Consider the following 22,462-nt stretch of genomic DNA (forward strand, 5'->3'; position numbering starts at 1 on the left):
TCCTGTGGTGGGGGGAGGGCAGGTTAGGGGGTGGAGACTAGGCAGGGGGTGGAGACTAGGCAGGGGGTGGAGACTAGGCAGGGGGTGGAGACTAGACAGGGGTGGAGACTAGGCAGGGGCTGAAGAAGAAAGCACAAAGGGAGGAAACCCCACCAGCCCCTGAGCACGTGGGACTGGCCAGCCTAACTGCACTTGCGGGGAGCCACTGGGACCCTGGCCGTAATGCTCTTGCCCTCCAAGAAGGACCTCAAGACCGCCCTGGAGGTCTTTGCTCTTTTCCAGTGGGCCCTCAGCGCCTTGGTTATCGGTGAGTCTTCGGCCTTTGGCAGGGTGACCAAAAGTCCTGGTTTGCCTGGGACTGAGAGCTTATAGGGTTTAGCGGGACTCTCGATGCTGAAATCTGCGTTATCTCAGGCAAAGCAGGACAGTTGGCCACCCGGGCCTCTAGCCTGACGCACTTGGGCATGGTCCACGTGGAATCTGTGAGTGCGCACATGGGTATGGGTGCCTGCCTGTGCAGGAATGTGTGTGCACGTGTGTGTGAGCCAGCCCTGTGGCCGGTGTGTGTAGTGAGCCCTTCTGGGTCGTCAGTGGGGCCTGGAAGGCATGTCTGGGGGAGATGGGGAGCAGGTCCACTGAGGCTTGCCAAGGAAATGGGCTTAGCTGCAACCTTGGGGACCTGAGCAGACCATCGGTGTGAGACAGTTGTCCTGGTGGCAGAGGGAGCTCTGAAAACCTCTTGTCCAAAAGAATTCATCCATTTATCCATCCGTTTTCCCCTTCTATCCACACCACAAATATTTTGTGAAAGTTCTTTAGATGCTGGCTATGGTACTGTAGGTGCTGAAGCAAACCATCCCTATGGGAGGGGGGCCTGGAACAAAATTCTCTCTTTTTTTTTGGTACGCGGGCCTTTGACTGTTGTGGCCTCTCCCGTTGTGGAGCACAGGCTCCGGACGCGCAGGCTCAGCGGCCATGGCTCACGGGCCCAGCCGCTCCGCGGCACGTGGGATCTTCCCGGACTGGGGCACGAACCCGTGTCCCCTGCATCGGCAGGCGGACTCTCAACCACTGCGCCACCAGGGAAGCCCAAAATTCTCATTTTTTAAGTGGTTTAGGTGAGTACTTGTCTGGAGGCAGGGTCATGACCTAAATGACCTTGGAAGCTATCTGGGAAGGAAGAATGCAGGTGGGCCCTGGGAGCCTGAGACTTACCAGTCAATAGGGAGAGTGAGCTGGAGAACAGGGATTGGGGGGCTCAGATGCCTGCCTGGGGTGGGTATCAGGACGCCTGAATGCTAAAAAGATCAGTGTTAACCTAGGAATTATGGGCAATCAGAGCTGGAAGAGACCAGGAGAAGGGAATTCATATGTACCAGCTACTTACTTTGTGCCAGGCATTTGCATACCTATGGTTTCATTTTAGCCTGCTGCCAACCTTATGAGGTAGAAGCTATTGTTAGGCATAATAATACACACTAATAGCTACACACACACATAATGAGAGCTTGCACTCATATAGTATTAGCTAACATCTACTGCACTTTTTTTTTCATGCCAGATACTCTTCTAAGCACCTGACATGCCTAATCATCTCCATTGTACAGATGAGGAAGTTGAGGTACATGCAGTACAAGTGGGCCATCCAAGACTGCATAGTTAGCAAGTGGAAGAGCTGGCCTGGGAGCTGAATCCACAAGGGGCCTGATTCTGGCCTATGAGCTCCTGTCCCTAGCTCCTGCATCTCCTTACTTACTGCTGACTGGGAGGCTGGGTGTGGACGTGGCCCTAGAGTACATGTTAGGCCAGAGAGGAATGAGGAAGCCAGGCCTTCTGCGTATGTAAACATTCTCGACTGAAAGGGGAAAAAGGTCAGCTCCGAATGGCCTCTTGCTGAGGACCAGGGCCCCAGCCGGGCCTCTGCTCTCTCCCTCCATGCAACCCAGGCCTTGGGGCCCTCTCCTCAGTGAGAGCTGAGTTCCCTTTCTTGAGCTCTTGTCCTATCTCCACAGACTTGCCTCATTACCACTGCCTCCCCTCACTGCCACCATGTTCCCATGAGAGAGAAGAGTCCCCAAGGCCTAGGACCTGACACTGCGTTGAGGGAGAAGTATGACCATTATGGACGGCCAGCCCAGGCCAGGCCCACATCGGGGCCTGGAGCCTTTAGACTGGTAGTTCCCCTTCCTCAGTCTTGTCCAGAATGTTGCTCCTCAGAGGTAACCACTGTTAATAGTTTGTGTGTATGTAGCCAGAGATTATGGATATAAAAATATATATATTTCACCACATGCATGCGTGTGCATGCACATACACATATAGCCAAGGGGCAGAAAAATATGGATGTTAAAAACACAGTCTTGGGCTTCCCTGGTGGCGCAGTGGTTGAGAGTCCGCCTGCCGATGCAAGGGACACGGGTTCGTGCCCCGGTCCAGGAAGATCCCACATGCCGTGGAGCGGCTGGGCCCGTGAGCCATGGCCGCTGAGCCTGCGCGTCCGGAGCCTGTGCTCCGCAATGGGAGAGGCCACAACAGTGAGAGGCCCGTGTACCACAAAAAAAAACAAACAAAAAACCCCAACACAGACTTTGAGCCAGACTGCCTGTGTTCAAATTCCAGCTCTACTCCTTACTATCTGTGTTCCTTTAGCAGGTTATTGATTTTCTCTGAGTCTTGTTTTCTTCATTTGTAAAAAGGGCGTGTGAGAGTGTATTAATTGGGCTGGCCCGTGTACGCTGTGGTAACCAAGTAATGTGGAGATCTCAGCGGCTTAACTCAACAAATGCTTATTTCTGCTCATGTTAAACATCCAACACAGGTTGGTGGGAATCTCTGCTCTCTGTGGACACAAATGTTCAGGCTGACGGAGGCCCCGCCAAATTGTGAGGCTGCAAAATGCAGCTTCAGAGATGACCACCAAGTTGGCAGGAAAGGGAACAGAGGCCTCATGCACACTCCTTTCTGCCACCAGCAGAACGGCAGGTGTAAACAACAATGAGCCTTATTCTGAACCTCATTAATTATGAGGTTGAGATCTTTTCATGTATTTATCAGCAATTAGTATTTCTTTTTCTGTTAAGGGCCCATTCATGACCTTTGTCCATTTTTCTACTAAATTTCAGTTGACTCTTAGAGGACAAATAAGAAATAAATGAAGAAGGAAGAGTGTTCAGGGCAGAGACCGGGCAACAGCTGACAAGGCTGGGATGAGGGGAGAGCGTAAAGCATTCAAGAAGTAGCCAGTGGTTAAGTGGGATGAGGGGGTAAGAGGCACAGAACTGACGCTCAATACATAGTGAATGAATGAATGGGAGAGAGAAGACAGAGGAGACTGGCAAAAGAGGCAGGGGACAGATTGTGTAGGCCATTGTCAACCATGGAAAAGTGTTTGGACTTTTTCCATGTGGAACCATAACTGGGTTGGGCACAGGGCAACAGCATCAGATTGGTGTTTTTGAGAGATCACTACAGTTATTTCTGGGTAGCAAACTGATTTTTTTTAATTAATTTATTTTTTTACATCTTTACTGGAGTATAATTGCTCTACAATGGTGTGCTAGCTTCTGCTCCACAACAAAGTGAATCAGCTATACATAAACACACGTTCCCATATCTCCTCCCTCCTGTGTCTCCCTCCTTCCCACCCTCCCCATCCCACCCCTCCAGGCGGTCAGAAAGCACTGAGCTGATCTCCCTGTGCCACGCGGCTGCCTCCCACCAGCCATCAACTTCACGTCCGGTAGTGTATACATGTCCATGCCTCTCTCTCGCCCTGTCACAGCCCACCTCTCCCCCTCCCCATATCCCCAAGTCCATTCCCTAGTAGGTCTGTGTCTTTATTCCTGTCTTACCCCTAGGCTCCTCATGATATTTTTTTTCTTAAATTCCATATATATGTGTTAGCATACGGTATTTGTCCATCTCTTTCCGTCTTACTTCACTCTGTATGACAGACTCTAGGTCCATCCACCTCATTACAAATAGCTCAATTTCGTTTCTATTTATGGCTGAGTAATATTCCATTGTATATATGTGCCACATCTTCTTTATCCATTCAACCGATGATGTACACTTAGGTTGTTTCCATCTCCGGGCTATTGTAAATAGAGCTGCAATGAACATTTTGGTACATGACTCTTTTTGAATTATGGTTTTCTCAGGGTATATGCCCAGTAGTGGGATTGCTGGGTTATATGGTAGTTCTATTTGCAGTTTTTAAAGGAACCTCCATACTGTTCTCCATAGTGGCTGTACCAATTCACATTCCCACCAGCAGTGCAAGAGTGTTGCCTTTTCTCCACACCCTCTCCAGCATTTATTGTTTCTAGATTTTTTGATGATGGCCATTCTGACTGGTGTGAGATGATATCTCATTGTAGTTTTTTTTTTTTTTTTTTGCGGTACGCGGGCCTCTCACTGTTGTGGCCTCTCCCATTGCAGAGCACAGGCTCCGGACGCGCAGGCTCAGCGGCCCAGCCGCTCCACGGCATGTGGGATCTTTCCGGACCGGGGCACGAACCCATGTCCCCTGCATTGGCAGGCGGATTCTCAACCACTGCGCCACCAGGGAAGCCCCTCATTGTAGTTTTGATTCACATTTCTCTAATGATTAATGATGTTGAGCATTCTTTCATGTGTTTGTTGGCAGTCTGTATATTTTCCTTGGAGAAATGTCTGTTTAGGTCTTCTGCCCATTTTTGGATTGAGTTGTTTGTTTTTTTGTTATTGAGCTGCATGAGTTGCTTATAAATTTTGGAGATTAATCCTTTGTCAGTTGCTTTATTTGAAAATATTTTCTCCCATTCTGAGGGCTGTCTTTTGGTCTTGTTTATGGTTTCTTTGCTGTGCAAAAGTTTCGAAGTTTCATTAGGTCCCAATTATTTATTTTTGTTTTTATTTCCATTTCTCTAGGAGGTGGGTCAAAAAGGATCTTGCTGTGATTTATGTCATAGAGTGTTCTGCCTATGTTTTCCTCTAAGAGTTTGAAAGTTTCTGCCCTTACATTTAGGTCGTTAATCCATTTTGAGCTTATTTTTGTGTATGGTGTTAGGGAGTGATCTAATCTCGTACTTTTACATATACCTGTCCAGTTTTCCCAGCAACACTTATTGAAGAGGGCTGTCCTTTCTCAACTGTACATTCCTGCCTCCTTTATCAAAGATAAGGTGACCATATGTGCATGGGTTTATCTCTGGGCTTTCTATCCTGTTCCATTGATCTATCTTTCTGTTTTTGTGCCAGTACCATACTGCCTTGATTACTGTAGCTTTGTAGTATAGTCTGAAGTCAGGAAGCCTGATTCCTCCAGCTCCATTTTTCGCTCTCAAGATTGCTTTGGCTATTCGGGGTCTTTTGTGTTTCCATACAAATTGTGAAATTTTTTGTTCTAGTTCTGTGAAAAATGCCAGTGGTAGTTTGATAGGGATTGCATAGAATCTGTAGATTGCTTTGGGTAGTAGAGTCATTTTCACAATGTTGATTCTTCCAATCCAAGAACATGGTATATCTCTCCACCTATTTGTATCATCTTTAATTTCTTTCATCAGTGTCTTATAATTTTCTGCATACAGGTCTTTTGTCTCCTTAGGTAGGTTTATTCCTAGATATTTTATTCTTTTTGTTGCAATGGTAAATGGGAGTGCTTTCTTGATTTCACTTTCAGATTCTTCATCATTAGTGTATAGGAATGCCAGATATTTCTGTGCATTAATTTTGTATCCTGCTACTTTACCAAATTCATTGATTAGCTCTAGTAGTTTTCTGGTAGCATCTTTAGGATTCTCTATGTATAGTATCATGTCACCTGCAAAGAGTGACAGCTTTACTTCTTCTTATCCGATTTGGATTCATTTTATTTATTTTTCTTCTCTGATTGTTGTAGCTAAAACTTCCAAAACTATGTTGAATAATAGTGGTGAGAGTGGGCAACCTTGTCTTGTTCCTGATCTTAGTGGAAATGCTTTCAGTTTTTCACCATTGAGGACGATGTTGGCTGTGGGTTTGTCATATATGTCCTTTATTATGTTGAGGAAAGTTTCCTCTATGCCTACTTTCTGCAGGGTTTCTATCATAAATGGGTGTTGAATTTTTTCAAAAGCTTTTTCTGCATCTATTGAGATGATCATATGGTTTTTCTCCTCCAATTTGTTAATATGGTGGATCACGTTGATTGATTTGCGTATATTGAAGAATCCTTGCATTCCTGGAATAAACACCACTTGATCATGGTGTATGATCCTTTTAATGTGCTGTTGGATTCTGTTTGCTAGTATTTTGTTGAGGATTTTTGCATCTATGTTCATCAGTGTTATTGGCCTGTAGTTTTCTTTCCTTGTGACATCCTTGTCTGGTTTTGTTATCAGGGTGATGGTGGCCTCGTAGAATGAGTTTGCGAGTGTTCCTCCCTCTGCTATATTTTGGAAGAGTTTGAGAAGGATACGTGTTAGCACTTCTCTAAATGTTTGATAGAATTCGCCTGTGAAGCCATCTGGTCCTGAGCTTTTGTTTGTTGGAAGATTTTTAATCACAGTTTCATTTTCAGTGCTTGTGATTGGTCTGTTCATATTTTCTATTTCTTCCTGGTTCAGTCTTGGCAGGTTGTGCATTTTGAAGAATTTGTTCATTTCTTCCAGGTTGTCCATTTTATTGGCATGGAGTTGCTTGTAGTAATCTCTCATGATCTTTTGTATTTCTGCAGTGTCAGTTGTTACTTCTTTTTCATTTCTAATTCTATTGATTTGGGTCTTATCCCTTTTTTTCTTGATGAGTCTGGGTAATGGTTTATCAATTTTGTTTATCTTCTCAAAGAACTAGCTTTTAGTTTTATTAATCTTTGCTATCATTTCCTTCATTTCTTTTTCATTTATTTCTGATCTGATCTTTATGATTTCTTTTCTTCTGCTAACTTTGGGATTTTTTTTTGTTCTTCTTTCTCTAATTCCTTTAGGTGCAAGGTTAGGTTGTTTATTCGAGATGTTTCCTGTTTCTTAAGGTGGGATTGTATTGCTATAAACTTCCCTCTTAGAACTGCTTTTGCTGCATCCCATAGGTTTTGGGTCGTCGTGTCTCCCTTGTCATTTGTTTCTAGGTATTTTTTATTTCCCCTTTGATTTCTTCAGTGATCACTTCGTTATTAAGTAGTGTATTGTTTAGCCTCCATGTGTTTGTATTTTTTACAGATCTTTTCCTGTAATTGATATCTAGTCTCATAGCGTTGTGGTCAGAAAAGGTACTTGATACAATTTCAATTTTCTTCAATTTACCAAGGCTTGATTTGTGACCCAAGATATGATCTATCCTGGAGAATGTTCCATGGGCACTTGAAAAAAAAGTGTATTCTGTTGTTTTTGGATGGAGTGTCCTATAAATATCAATTAAGTCCATCTTGTTTAATGTATCATTTAAAGCTTGTGTTTCCTTATTTATTTTCATTTTGCATGATCTGTCCATTGGTGAAAGTGGGGCTATGAATGTGTTACTGTCGATTTCCCCCTTTTATGGCTGTTAGCATTTGCCTTATGTATTGAGGTGCTCCTATTTTGGGTGCATAAATACTTACAATTGTTATATCTTCTTCTTGGATTGGTCCCTTGATCATTATGTAGTGTCCTTCTTTGTCTCTTCTAATAGTCTTTATTTTAAAGTCTCTTTTGTCTGATATGAGAATTGCTACTCCAGCTTTCCTTTGGTTTCCATTTGCATGGAATATCTTTTTCCATCCCCTTACTTTCAGTCTATATGTGTCTCTAGTTCTGAAGTGGGTTTCTTGTAGACAACATATATATGGGTCTTGGTTTTGTATCCATTCAGCCAACCTGTGTCTATTGCCGGAAGCATTTAGTCCATTTACATTTAAGGTAATTATCGATATGTATGTTCCTATTCTCATTTTCTTAATTGTTTTGGGTTTGTTATTGTAGGTCTTTTCCTTCTCTTGTGTTTCCTGCCTAGAGCAGTTCCTTTAGCATTTGTTTTAAAGCTTGTTTGGTGGTGCTGAACTCTCTCAGCTTTTGCTTGTCTGTAAAGGTTTTAATTTCTCCATCAAACTGAATGAGATCCTTGCTGGGTAGAGTAATCTTGGTTGCAGGTTTTTCTCCTTCATCACTTTACATATGTCTTGCCAGTCCCTTCTGGCTTGCAGAGTTTCTGCTGAAAGATCAGCTGTTAACCTTATGGGGATTCCCTTGTGTGTTATTTGTTGTTTTTCCCTTGCTGCTTTTAATCTGTTTTCTTTGTATTTAATTTTTGACAGTTTGATTAATATGTGTCTCTTGGCGTATTTCTCCTTGGATTTATCCTGTATGGGACTCTGTGCTTCCTGGACTTGATTAACTATTTCCTTCCCCATATTAGGGAAGTTTTCAACTATAATCTCTTCAAATATTTTCTCAGTCCCTTTCTTTTTCTCTTCTTCTTCTAGGACCCCTATAATTCGAATGTTGGTGCATTTAATGCTGTCCCAGAGGTCTCTGAGACTGTCCTCAGTTCTTTTCTTTCTTTTTTCTGCTCTGCAGTAGTTATTTCCACTATTTTATCTTCCAGGTCACTTATCCGTTTTTCTGCCTCAGTTATTCTGGTATTGATCCCATCTAGAGTATTTTTAATTTCATTTATTGTGTTGTTCATCATTGCTTGTTTCATCTTTAGTTCTTCTAGGTCCTTGTTAAATGATTCTTGCATTTTGTCTATTCTATTTCCAAGATTTTGGCACATCTTTACTATCATTATTCTGAATTCTTTTTCAGGTAGACTGCCTATTTCCTCTTCATTTGTTACGTCTGGTGGGTTTTTATCTTGCTCCTTCATCTGCTGTGTGTTTTTCTGTCTTTTCATTTTGCTTATCTTACTGTGTTTGGGGTCTCCTTTTGGTAGGCTGCAGGTTCGTAGTTCCCGTTGTTTTTGGTATGTGTCCCCAGTGGCTAAAGTTGGTTCAGTGGGTTGTGTAGGCTTCCTGGTGGAGGGGACTAGTGCCTGTGTTCTGGTGGATGAGGCTGGATCTTGTCTTTCCGGTGGGCAGGTCCACATCTGATGGTGTTTTTTGGGGTGTCTGTGGACTTATGATTTTAGGCAGCCTCTCTGCTAATGGGTGGTGTTGTATTCCTGTCTTGCTAGTTGTTTGGTATAGGGTGTCCAGCACTGTAGCTTGCTCTTCGTTGAGTGAAGCTGGGTGCTGGTGTTGAGATGGAGATCTCTGGGAGATTTTCGCCATTTGATATTATGTGGAGCTGGGAGGTCTCTTGTGGACCTGTTTCCAGAAGTTGGCTCTCCCACCTCAGAGGCACAGCACTGACTCCTGGCTACAACACCAAGAGCCTTTCATCCACACAGCTCAGAATAAAAGGGAGAAAAAGTAGAAAGGAAGAAAGAAAGAGAGGAGGAAAGGAAGAAAGAAAGGAAGAAAGAAAGAAAGAAAGGAAGAAAGAAGGAGGGAGGGAGGAAGGAAGGAAGGAAGGAGGAAGGGAAGGAAAGAAAGAAAGAAAGAAGATAAAATAAAATAAAGTTATTAAAATAAAAAATAATTAAGAAAACAAAAATTTTTTAAAAAAGAAAGAAAGAAAAAAAGAAAACGGATGGATAGAACCCTAGGACAAATGGTGAGAGCAAAGCTATACAGACAAAATCTCACACAGAAGCATGCACTAACACACTCACAAAAAGAGGAAAAGGGAAAAAATAATAAATCTTGCTCTCAAAGTCCACCTCTTCAATTTGGGATGATTCGTTGTCTATTCAGGTATTCCACAGATGCAGGGTACATCAAGTTGATTGTGGAGCTTTAGTCCGCTGTTCCTGAGGCTTTTGGGAGAGATTTCCCTTTCTCTTCTTTGTTGTCATAGCTCCCGGGGCTCAGCTTTGGATTTGGCCCTGCCTCTGCGTGTAGGTCGTCGGAGGGCGTCTGTTTTTCGCTCAGACAGGACGGGGTTAAAGCAGACGCTGATTCGGGGGCTCTGGCTCACTCAGGCCTCAGGGAGGGAGGGGCACGGAGTGCGGGGTGGGCCTGCGGTGGCAGAGGCCGGCGTGACGTTGCACTAGCCTGAGGTGCGCCGTGCGTTCTCCCGGGGAAGTTGTCCCTGGATCCCAGGACCGTGGCAGTGGCGGGCTGCACAGGCTCCCCAGAAGGTGAGTGTGGAGAGTGACCTGTGCTCGCACACAGGCTTCTTGGTGGCAGCAGCAGCAGCCTTAGCGTCTCATGCCCGTCTCTGGGGTCCGCGCTTTTAGCCGCGGCTCGCGCCCATCTCTGGAACTCCTTTAAGCAGCATTCTTAATCCCCTCTCCTCACGCACCAGGAAACAGAGGGAAGAAAAAGTCTCTTGCCTCTTCAGCAGCTCCAGACATTTTCCCGGACTCCCTCCCGGCTACCTGTGGTGCACTAGCCCCCTTCAGGCTGTGTTCACATAGCCAACCTCAGTCCTTTCCCTGGGATCCGACCTCCGAAGCCCGAGCCTCAGCTTCCAGCCCCCGCCCGCCCCACCGGGTGAGCAGACAAGCCTCTCGGGCTGGTGAGTGCTGGTCGGCACCGATCCTCTGTGCGGGAATCTCTCTGCCTTGGCCTCTGCACCCCTGTTGTTGTGCTCTCCTCCGCCCTGAACCTTTCCCCCTCCGCCACCCTCAGTCTCCGCCCGCGAAGGGACTTCGTAGTGTGTGGGAACCTTTCCTCCTTCACAGCTCCCTCCCACTGGTGCAGGTCCCATCCCTATTCTTTTGTCTCTGTTTATTCTTTTTTCTTTTGCCCTACCCAGGTACCTGGGGAGTTTCTTGCCTTTTGCGCGGTCTGAGGTCTTCTGCCAGCATTCAGTGGGTGTTCTCTAGGAGCTCTTCCACATGTAGATGTATTTCTGATGTATTTGTGGGGAGGAAGGTGATCTCCTTACTCTTCCGCCATCTTCCCCTCATCCCACAAACTGATTATAGGATGAGGCTGTCGCTCTAGTTCAGGTCAGAGATTGTGGTGATTTCAGCCAGCTCAGAAGTAATTGTGAAGGGGAGAAGAGCAGAGATTCAAGAAATTGGAGTAGAATTAGAAGGACTTGATGATCAGAAGATGTGGGAGAGAGAAAGAGAGGAGGCGAGACTGAGGGTTCAGGTGTATGTGTGAGTTGGACGAGGGGCAGATGGAGCAGAGAAGGAGAGTGGCTGAAAGAGGGGTGAGGACGGAGAAGTGTCCCCGAGGCCTCTTCAATAGAACTTGACTTTGGGCTGTATGGAGAGGTAACCTGGAGCAGGCAGAAGACCGCTGGGCCTGGGCTCCCAGGAGGTGACAGTTGCAGGGTTTGTCCTTCAGAGCCTTCCCAGCTCTTCACCCTAAGAGTCTGCAATGGAATTGTATCCATTTGGACCCTAATGGCCTTGAGAGAAGACCCTCGCACGTAGTCTGTGAGAAAGATAAGGTGGAAGCTTATCCCCACTTGGCTGGTGAAGCTCAACGGCTTGTCTGTGGTCACACTCATGCTAAGGGGCAGATCCAGGATTTGTGTCACCACAGGGCACCCCTCCTGAGGCCACACTGCCTCCCAAGATGTCCCCAACTCTGTCTGGGTTCAAGCAAAACCTGAAAGATACATGGAACAAACCCATGCGTCCCTTTATTTCTTGAAAAAGTCAAGTCCCAACTTTGTTCCTTTTTATGGCTGAGTAATATTCCATTGTACATATGTACTACACATCTTCTTTGTCCATTCCTCTCTCGATGGACATTTAGGTTGCTTCCATGTCTTGGCTATTGTAAATAGAGCTGCAATGAACATTGGGGTGCATGTATCCTTTCAGACCATGTTTTTCTCTGCATATATGCCCAGGAGTAGGATTACTGGATCAAATGGCAGTTCTATTTTTAGTTTTTTAAGTAGTCTCCATACTGTTCTCCATACTGTCCTATGTACTGTACTGTACAGTCTCTGTACTGTAAATTGGTACATAGTGGTTGTACGAATTTACTTTCCCACCAGCAGGGTAGGGGGGTTCATTTTCTCCACACCCTGTCCAGCATTTATTGTTTGTATATATTTTGATGATGGCCCTTCTGAGTGGTGGGAGGTGATACCTCATTGTAGCTTTGATTTGCATTTCTCTAATAATTAGCGGACTTGAGCATCTTTTCATGTGCTTTTTGGCCATCTGTATGTCTTCTTTGGAGAAATGTCTATTTAGGTCTTCTGTACATCTTTTGATTGGGATAATTGCTTCATTTTAAATTTCTTTAGTTATCTCTTAGATATCTATCAGTTGTCACTAATTCATACCCAAACTCTCCACAAACACATCAGGAATCTAGAAGTCTCGTCTCCTCCACCCCCACCGTTTTTAAAATTTCCTTGAGGACCTCGCTGCTGGAGCCCAGCATCCTCCTGTTACAGTCCGATCTCATGCACCGCTCTCACCTCCAGGGCCTGTGAGGCACCTTGGGTACACAATCTAAGAAGGTATTCATTCTCAGGGTTGTACAAGTGTTGGATCAGTGCTTGCCTGACCCTGAGAGTGAATGTCTCCTTGAATTTTGTGCCCTAGGTGCCTTGCTCTCCTCACCTTAGTCCTGGCCCTGCTCACTTCCATCTTTTGTTGGATTTCTTTACCTGAATCCCATACCATCCTATTTTGCTTTATACTCCCTCATTATGGTGAGCACATCCTCCAGCTGTTTCCTGAGAAAGGAACGTGGGAGACAAACTCTCTGAGACTATATGTCTGAGATTGTCTTTATTCTCCCTTCATACTTGATTAATAATTTGGCTGCATATAGAATATCTTAGCTGTGTCCAGTGTAAGTATCTGAGTTTAGTGTCTCTTTGGTTCATTTTTTCAGAGAACTATCCTCCCATCACCCAGCTGTGTAGCGGAGGGAAAGGGGTCTTGGGTTTTAACTACTTCTTTGATAGACTTTCAATCAAGCCCTGTGCCCCACATCTGCTTTTTGTGACATCTGGTGGTTCCAAATTCTGCGTCTTTCCTAGATTCTCCAGCGGAAACAGGCTTGCTCTTGTGCTCATACCCCTTGCAGGTAATTACATTTCAACTTTCTGGTTCTCAGTTAATCCCTCTTCCGTCCACTGTCCAGCACGCAAACATTTTGCTGCTAGCTCTCACCCACTGTTAGCGTCTCTCTGATTCTCCTTTTCCTTGCAGAATCTCTATCTTTTAAAACATCCTTGTGGTAATTTTCATGAGGCTCCAGCAAGGAGTCACGATAAAAACGTGTGTTTATTCTGCCGCATTCAATTAGGAGTATTTTCTGTCTTTTCTAAACTTTCTTTTGACCCACTTTCTCTCACACAGTCTTATTCACAGCTGTTTTAAAAACTGAGTCCAGTAAGAATCCTGAGCATGGCTCACTGTGACTCATCTCCATGAAGTCTGTCCTAACTACTCTAACCTACATTGTTCCTGTCTTGTTGGAGCTTAACATGTCCATACCTTATTCTAGCCCAGCGTGGGTTCTCCTTTGTTTCTTGTTTGCCAACTCGTGTGCTCCAAACCTGGCTGAAGTTGGGTATCCTCTTTCTCTGGTGTTCCCTCCACTGATGCCTTGCAGAGATGTGGAGAGGGAAATGTGAGTTGGAGGAAGACTATTCCTGGCTCTGTCTTTCCAGGACTCCCAACCTTTGGTGGCCAAATCAGCGTGACCCACTGCTGGCTCCCTGTCACTGAATGCAGCCCAGAGTGGTGCTGGAGTAGGTCCTGGGGAGAGAGGGCTAACTGCATCGAGCAAAGTGGAGGAGGAAAACACCTTGCCTTCTAGACTTAAAACAGGTTCCCAAGGCCAGAGCGGGGATGCTGGTGCCACAGGCATGCAGGCCATGTGCTGGGTGAGGAGGTAAGAGTGTCGCGTGAGCCTGGCTGAGGGGGTGTGTGACCTTGGGGTGGACAGAGCCCCAGAGGGCGGGCAAGTGTGAGGGACTGTTCACAATTCATTGACTCTGGCCTGGGCTTCCTCCAGTAAGCACTGTGATCCTTGTCAGTCTCTACCTGGTAGTGTTCACACCATACTGGCCTGTCACTGTGCTGCTCACATGGCTGGCTTTTGACTGGAAGATCCCTGAGCGAGGTGAGGGCCCTGCGAGGGCTGTGTTGCCACCCGCCACATGCTCTTTCTTTCTCTTCTTATACTGTGGCCAATTCCGGGCAGCCCTTCAGCCTGACCTTGTCTGGGCTGGAGAAGGTGAGGGAAGGGGTCTTTTCAAGGCACCAGCGAGGCCCAGATAGGAACTGGAGTAGGCTAGGGGAGGGGCGGCTAGTACAGGAGAGAGCTAGGCCTGTCCTAAACTGGCCCAGATGTTCATTCCCAGCCTGGGTGTTACTTAAGAGGGCAGGAAACAGCAGGGGGTGAGGGCACCCTGAGGCAGGCCTTAAAGGGCTCTGAAGGAGACAACGGAGGTGGCCCAAGCTCAGCTACACTGGCTGTGTTCTCAGGTAGCTGCCGGTTTACCTGCGTAAGGCACTGGTGCCTGTGGAAACAGTACTGTGATTACTTCCCACTCCAGGTGAGGAGCTGCAGATCTCCACTTGGGCCCCAGGCCCAGCCCCGACTCCAGTGGCAGTGGCTGGGTCAGGGTGGGGCATCATTCACATCGAGGCCCATGGGGATGACGCTCCCCGGAGCTGTGTATTACCCTACCCGCATGGCCAGCCAGACACGACAGCCCTTTCCTTTCTAGGTCTCTGGCCAGAAGAGGCGTCCTCTTCCCTGGCTATACCCCTCTTGACTCCACGTTCCTCCACAGCTTTTGAAGACTCACGATCTCTCCCCTAGCCTCAACTACATCCTCGCCTGCCATCCTCACGGGCTCATGTCCCACTCATGCTTTGGCCACTTTGCCACAGAGAAGTCAGGCTTCTCCAAGATCTTTCCTGGCATCACTCCTTATATCCTCACACTGGGGGCCTTTTTCTGGGGGCCTTTCCTCAGAGAATATGTCATGTCTACAGGTGAGTTGGCTTCTAGGATGTAAAGCCAAAGAAATAAATGGCTCCCCCAGAAAGAGGTGTTGGGTGAATGGGTGAGAACAAGGCCAATTCTGATTCCCTCTGGTCTGAAAAGCTACCATAGGTTCAGCTGCCTTATGTGAGGCTCTTTGAAGAGGTAGGGAGGAAAGTTAGCAGGTTTGGGAGATTACCAATGATCTTTTGTTTTTTTCTGCCCACCAGGGGCCTGCTCTGTGAGCCAGTCCTCCATGGACTTCCTGCTTACCCGTAGAGGCACAGGCAACATGCTGATCGTGGTGGTCAGTGGCCTGGCTGAGTGCAGATACAGCCTGCCAGGATCTGCCACCTTGGTCTTGAAGAACCTCACCGGCTTTGTACGCACGGCCCTTCGGCATGGGTAAGGACACTTCTGGTCCTGACTGGGGAGAGGGGTTCCAAAAGCCCAGTGGGGAAGGAGGAAGAGGTTTTGAGGAAATGATATATAAAGAGGGAGGGGGAAAGCCGCTTCCGTGGTGGAGTAGAGCCTGGGTCACGTTCTAGAGGCATTTCTGCTTCTGAAGAAAGGCCAGCAGGCCAACTGGAACCTGATCTGCCTCAGACTAGCATCTCATCTGGACCAGTCCCTTTGTGAAAGGTGACTGGCTGCAACCCTATCTCAGAGAAAGCCAAAATTACCGTGTGGGCTGAAGGGAAGAAACTGCAAATAAATGGTCCTTGGGTCTTAGCTTCCAGTGTTTCAGACCTTGTGGGTTTACAGGAGGGTCTGGGACTCGCTTCCCTTAGCTTGCTGCTACTTTGCCCCCAGAGGCAGCTTGGGGTGGACCACGAGGCCCTCCCACCTAGCCTGGACCTGGGCCCAGCTGGGTTAGGGGCTGAGGAGCTTACAGGGAGACCCAGGGACCACTAGTGGTCAGCGTGTCTGGCTTTCAGCAGGGTCCCTACCTTTCTGGCCATCAGAGAACATGCTTTTCCTCTGCAGGGTGGCTCTAATCCTTGCCTATGCCTTTGGGGAGACAGAACTCTACATAAAGCAGATTTTCACTCCCAGGGGCTTCGTTAATCGCTTCCAAAAGTGGTTCCAGAGTATGGTACACATCTACCCTTGTGCTTTCTACGGGCATGGCTTCATTGGAACTCCTGGGGCCTTCTGCCCTACGCTCGGCCTGTAACCACCATTGGTGAGTTGGCCCTTGTGCTGGCGGCCTCATCTGGTACACAGGATACAGTTCCAAGGCTGAACCTTGGCTCTGGCCATGTCCAGAGGCAGGTCACTGGCCAGGATGAGCACTGGGGTGGGGGAAGCGTGGGGAGAACCCGGGCTCGAGGGCTGAGGCCTGTTCTGAAGAGTGAGCCATCCTGATGCTTTCCCTTTCCCTTCTCCGTGTCCCCTGGCAGTTGGGAAGCCTCTACCACTGCCCAAGATTGAGAACCCGAGCAAGGAGACGGTGGTAAAATACCATGTGGTCTATATCGATGCCCTGCACAAACTGGCCAGCACAAGACCAAGTTTGGCTTTGCAGAGACCCAGGAGCTGGTGCTAACTTGACAGACATCCCCCCGAGGTCTCTCAGCCTGGTTGGAAGGAGTGAAACAGGTGAACAGGAGGACAAAAGTCCTGATTTGGCCAGTCCTCACTGTGACAGGTACGTGCGTGTGGGTGCCTGTTGGGCTGTTTTCTGGATCCCTCTTCCTCTATTTCTCTCCTTCTAGCTCTTCTCTGCCTTTTCCTCGGGGTTACAAGGAGACGGCCCCAAAGCCAGGGAAGGCCCTAGGGGAGAGGGGTCCTGAAAGCTCCCTCACACATGCCCACTCGGCATCAGCACTGAGGAAAACAAGGCACAGAACGAAAAGCCCACCTTCTGATACTGCCTGGCCCCACCCAGCCTGTTCTGAGGGCCTAGTATCCCTGCACTTGTCTCTTCTTCTCCAGCTCTTAAGCAGCCCCATCTTCTGGCATCAAGGCTCCTCCAGGACTGGCGGCCTTGAGATACAGTAAGCTTTGAGTTTAGGCCCCTCCACCTTCATGCCCTGTGACTTGGATCAGTCTTCTCTGAGCCTGTTTCCTCATCTGTAAAATGGGACAAATAGTCCCTCCCCTGCTTACCTCAAAGGCTGGTGGGATGATGATATCGAATGTGATTGAACTTTGTAAACTGGAGAGCTACACAAAATTATTCTCCACCAACCATTTTGCCCAATTCCTGTCCCTGAGCAAGCAATGCCCTAAATTTCATGGCATCTCAATGTTTAAAAGAAAGTTTATCCAATTAAAAAAACATTCTAATCTATTCTTATTTTTTAAAGTTTGTCTTTTGATTTTATTTTTTGGCCGTGCAGCACATGGGATCTTAGTTCCCCAACCGGGGATTGAACCCGTGCCCCCTGCGTTGGAAGCATGGGGAATTAACCACTGGACTGCCAAGGAAATCCCTAATCTATTTTTTAAAAAAGAAAGTTTACAGTGTAGGATCTTGTCAACAGTTGTTTGAAAGTTTAAGTAACCGTTCTAGTTGGGTGACCTTGGGGAGCTCCTTAAACTCTTTAATGTTGGTCCCCTCATCTGCAAAATGGGACGATACATCATGGGGAGCTGGAGGCTGGATCTACCAAAGCTGTTTTAGGCTGAGGCCTGAAGAATGTTATAGATGCTACGGTCTCAAGCTGAGGGTGACTCCCTGCTGTGTCTTTGCCTCAGGACAATGTTCCTTTTTGCAGGACCTCTAGCCTATCAGACATGCGGTTACAGGAAAAGACCTAGGTGATGGGAATGGGTGCGTGTGAGCTGGGGCGCAGAGAAGATGCGGGATGTTCTGACAGGAAATTCAGACCACCTTCCTCCTGCTGCCCCTTCTGAAATGGGTGCCTCGGTCCTTCCCCAAGCTCATGTGTGGTGTCAAAGAAACACCTAGTGGGAATTCCTTCACGGTCCAGTGGTTAGGATTCTGGGCTTTCCCTGCTGAGGGTACAGGTTCAGTCCTGGTCGGGGAACTAAGATCCCCCAAGCCACAGGGCACGGCCAACCGCCAGCACCACCACCAGAACAACAGCAAAAAAAAAAGAAGCAGCACCTAGCAGGTAGGAAGTGCTTAAGCTATCTTAAGAACAAGGGGAAAAAGCTTTATTTGCAAAGAATAAACCATTAATTTACACAAACTTACATCCCAGTTTATATACATTATGTATAGTTTATATACACAGTATCTCACACTGAATGCTGACCCCCAAAGCAGCACTGGGCCCGCTTCAGGCCATCCTCACCACAAAGCCCACCCCCACACCCCAGCTGGAAGCTTTTTGACTAAAGAAATGACATACCCCAACTCTACTTGGAGAGAGCCCTGAAAAGGATTACCAAAAAAAAAAAAAAATTCAGTTCTATCTTTGTGCTCACATGGCCTAGGGAAGCCTCCAGGCAGGGACGGCGCCTGAGGCAGCGCCAGAGTGGCCTCAGTACTCCGTGGTGTTGGGCCCATCTGGAGCCTTCCATCCAGAGGCAGAAGCTGGGAGAGTGCCCTGGGGAAGGAAGCACTCTGACCAAAGCTGTGGCTATGCTTTCCCCGCCTGGCCGGGCTCCTGATGGGGGCCAAGAACTTCCAGCCTCGAGTCTGTGGGTGGTAGAAATAAGGGGGTTGTGTGGGACATGGACTGTTCCCCCCTCACCCTGCTGAGCCTGGAGGTTGGGGCTCCTTCACCTCGGGCTGCTCGCCTTCCATCTCTGGGCCTCAGTTTCCACATGAGTAACATGGGGTAGAACGTAGGTTGGGCTAGACTCCCTCTAAGGGCCTCTCAAACTCTGTTTCTCTGAATCTATTTGCATCCACCACAAGTTACATAAAACACACATACTCACACGTGGCTCAAAGTCTTTGTTCACCTTCAGGGTCCCTAGCCCTTTACTGCTCATCAAAAGAAATTTGGCTCAGGGTGGATGAAGGGGGAAATAAGGCAAAGACAACATTTTCTGAGGAACCAGTAGCTGAACAGCCCTCCATAGCTGCCTTTTGTGTCAGCTTTGGCTGCTGAAGCCGAAGCAGCTGGCAAAGCCCCCGCCATGCAATTCTCCTTCAAACCTCTGTCGTCCACTTGCTCACAAATGCCCTCATCCCATTCTCTATGCTAGCTTTGGCCTTCTGGAAAAGCCACATCTGTGTAATTCCAAGGTGTGAATCTAGTTCCACATTCTCTCAAGAGTAACCTGCTTCAATAACCTTGCAGCAATAGGGCTACTTCTTGCTTCCCTCATCACCCCTCTCCCTCCAGGGTTCCTTTTGAGGGGTGGCAATGAATAAAGGAGTCCTGTGCGAATCCTACTTCCCCACTAATCCCCTCCGTATCCGGAGAATAGGGTGGATGTCAGAATGTTCCTTTAGGGGAACAGTTAAGAAGCCTTTTCCTTCCTTCATCTCACACCCTTTTGGCTTTAGAAGCAGACCTCTCTCAGGTCTTCCCTGCATCCCTGAGAGATCCTGGTAGTACAGAGGTCTTTGTGGTATGGCAGAAAGAGATAAGGAGTCACTTAGTAGCTGCAGGAAGTGGCTAGTTCCTATAACCTGGCTGAAGGGTAACCAGAGGAGGTCCTTGTCCACAGTTGGGGCTCCATACACAGTGGTTGGTTGGTTTATTGGGTGGATGAAAGAACATGAGGGGCATCCATTCTGTGGGTACTGGAGGCCTGCTGCTTGAACATGGTACCAAGGGGATTCTTCTGAACACAAGAGCTCTAAGGCTGATGGGTATTTTCCAAAGAAATTGCCTACTCTTTTGCCCCAGAGCCCCTGGCAGCCAAGAGAAGAGGCGTTACCATCAAGGAATGAAAACTAGCCTCTTTGGGTTTCTCCCTAGGTCCCTCAAGGATTTGAGCTCCATATTACCATTTTTATTGGTTCTCTCTAGATTCCAAATTCAACACAATGCTGGGGCAGAACAGAATAGCTTTGTAATCAGACCTGGTTGAAAGCCCCAGGTTTGTGACTTAAGCTGGTCAAAGCACTTAACCTCTCTGAGCCTCGTCTAAACAATGGGATTGGTAATATTATCAAAGGAGATACAAGAGAAAGCACTTTACAGACTTTAAGGAGACGTTCTCATCAGATCCTGCTATAACTGAGGACTGTCTAAGGCACTTTCTAGGAGCTAGGGCCAAACACATGCCTCAAGTTTGCCTCAGCTGGGGTGGCAAGGCTATCACTAGCAACCAGACGATGGTGGCGTAGCTCACCCCCTCTAGCCCTGACCCTTGAAGGGTCAAGCAGTGTATTTGCTTAGAAAGGGAAGGCACAGCAGAGAAATGAGTACCTCTTGTTCTTGGTGGATTTCAGCTGCCTGAAGGAGCTTATTCCCTCTCTCCTCAAAAGGAAACGTTTCAGGAGTAAGAGTAGCAGATTCTACAAGACTGGCCCTCCCAGCTTTGGGTTAGACTCAGCACCTAGACTGGGCCCACGCAGTTAGAAATAAGGCCCTTGAATGATCTTGTCATATGATTTGATGGGAAGCTTGGGGTTGTGGAGGCAGGTGTCTTTGGGCCTGACTAGAGGGCAGAGCCCTGCCCCGTGCCTAGACGCTGCCTCCTGCTGAGCCTGGATTCAGGGGAGCAGCCCTGGAGTCTATGGTGACTCTGCTGTGCTGTGGTTTTCCGGAGCCAGAGAGAAGAAAGGGGAATGTGGTTAGTAGGGCATCAGCTGCTGTCCTTTCGGAAAAGGCCTGGGCTAATGACCACTTGGGTTGCAACACACTTGAAGAAAACCCTGTCCTAGCCTCAGCTCTTACCCTTTCCAGGTCAGGTAGAAAAGCTCTGTCTTGCCGAGGCCCAGGGTCAGTCTAGGGTTTGGGAATGTTAGCAGGCTAGCCTGGCAGCTGCCTAAATATTAGAATTTGAAGGAACTTCTGGAGGTCATCCAGTCCAACCCTTTGCCCCCAGACACGACTCGACTAGATGAATATTTGTGTTGCTTAATAAATGGAAAATTTCCTTTGTGCCCAGGTAATCTAAAGAGTATCCCAGACTCACATAAACCCAGGTCCCAGGATAGGCACCTGTCTCAGACAGAGGTAGGCTCTGGGGAGGAAGAAAACGGAGGTTCTCGCCAGGTTGGGAAGGGGACAATTGCGGGGGGACCCAAGGAGTCTTCTGAGCTTGGAGCACAGCTGTAAACAAAGTGAAAGACATGTGGCCCCAAGCACGGCCTCTGTTTCTTATGCAGGCAGGTTTCTGGCCATGCCCTGCAATTGCTCCAAGGAAAAGCAAACCTCCTGTCCTCAAAGCCCTGCCAGCTGCCGGGACGCGGCTCAGTGATAGTGGGAAAACCATCTGGCAGGCTTCTCCCCTGGGCTCTGCCACAAGCACCTGCCTTTCCCTCCCTGCCCCTCTCTTTAGGTTGCAATGCTCCCCTCCTGCCCGGCCCCCGCCCCGCCCTTCGGGGTCAGAGGCTTGCCCCACAGTCTGGGCTGCATCTTTGCTAATTCTCGCCTGCTGCCTGAGCCCCTCACTTTAGTGCAACAAAATGACACCCGGGACCTCGAGGTTGAAGAGTCATGCCGGAAGCAGTCAACACGGAGCCAAGGAGGAAGGTTCTGCTTCATGTCCTGTTCACTCAAGGTCATTCTGGAAAGTCAAGCAGACCTTGTCATCCTGAAGTCACCGGGGAATAAATAGCACTAGGGCATTTTTCTCTGTGGCTGCTACACCCACACACCTCACTCCACAGCAGCACTTAGGTTCTGGAAGTCCCGGCTCCCTAACCTGGGGTAGGAGCACGGGCAGGGGCAAAACGGGATTGGGGGGGGGAAATCTAGGATGCAGGGGCCTCGCCCAGCCTGATGGCCCCGAAGAAGGTGGTGTGCTTGCTCATGTTGATGGAGATGTCGGCGTGCACCATCTTCACGGCGATCTTCTGCCGCGCTTTGAGAAGGCAGACGCCCGCCGTGTAACACGTGTTGTAGTTGGTTTTGCCTGTCTCGATGCTGCGGGTGCACTGCAGGAAGGGCTTCTCGTCCACCACCACCTCATAGCTGGCAAAGTCAGTGAAGTTGATGTAGTATACCTGGGGGAGAGGCAACGAGAAGGGATTGGGGGCGAGCGGAAGGAGAGGGTGGGCCCTCCCCGGTGACCAGCAGACGCGACCTGCTCACGCGAGCTGCCACTGCACCTCTTGAAGGCACGCTAGTCGGCCAACAGGACGGGCGGGGTGACAGGCTTATTCGCTGTCCTGCCTCCCCTCCATTGGGCTCAGGGGGTTAAGCAAACCTCTTTCAACAGCACACGGGTGGGAGACTCTGCAAGAGCCAGAACCATGCCTCATTCACCCCTTTACCTCCCCCAGCACCCCCTCCCTGCCCCCTGCCCTCCAGCACAGTTCTCGGCACACATTAGGTGCTGGATCAGTGCTACAGACACAAACGAAGGCGAATCAATTTCCAATTTCCAGCCCCAGGGACCATTTGTAGATAAACTTAGCAGTTACTGATTCCCCAGAGAGGGCACAGGAACAATCTGCGAGTTCTTCAGTTCTCTCCGCTTACACCCTGCTCCCCTGCGGCTGAATTTCTC

General features: G+C 48.1%; 2 protein-coding genes across 3 annotated transcripts in view; one reads left to right on the forward strand and one right to left on the reverse strand.

Moving 5' to 3' along the window:
* Window positions 1-222: 222 nt before the first annotated feature.
* AWAT2 (acyl-CoA wax alcohol acyltransferase 2) lies at window positions 223-16,462 on the forward strand. Its single transcript, XM_067722723.1, is given in 9 exon segments — window positions 223-307; window positions 13,931-14,038; window positions 14,404-14,474; window positions 14,715-14,919; window positions 15,139-15,313; window positions 15,896-16,044; window positions 16,047-16,094; window positions 16,312-16,404; window positions 16,407-16,462. Coding segments are annotated over 9 exon segments (990 nt in total).
* Window positions 16,463-18,035: 1,573 nt separating this feature from the next.
* EDA (ectodysplasin A) overlaps window positions 18,036-22,462 on the reverse strand; it is a 374,640-nt gene continuing 370,213 nt past the window's right edge. For both annotated transcript variants that reach the window (XM_067722661.1, XM_067722660.1), the window contains exon 8: window positions 18,036-21,956. In XM_067722661.1, the coding sequence (XP_067578762.1) occupies window positions 21,705-21,956 (252 nt within the window). In that variant the 3' untranslated portion in view covers window positions 18,036-21,704. The remainder of the gene's footprint in view (window positions 21,957-22,462) is intronic.

Source organism: Pseudorca crassidens, chromosome X (assembly GCF_039906515.1).
Source record: "Pseudorca crassidens isolate mPseCra1 chromosome X, mPseCra1.hap1, whole genome shotgun sequence".
Taxonomy (NCBI): domain Eukaryota; kingdom Metazoa; phylum Chordata; class Mammalia; order Artiodactyla; family Delphinidae; genus Pseudorca; species Pseudorca crassidens.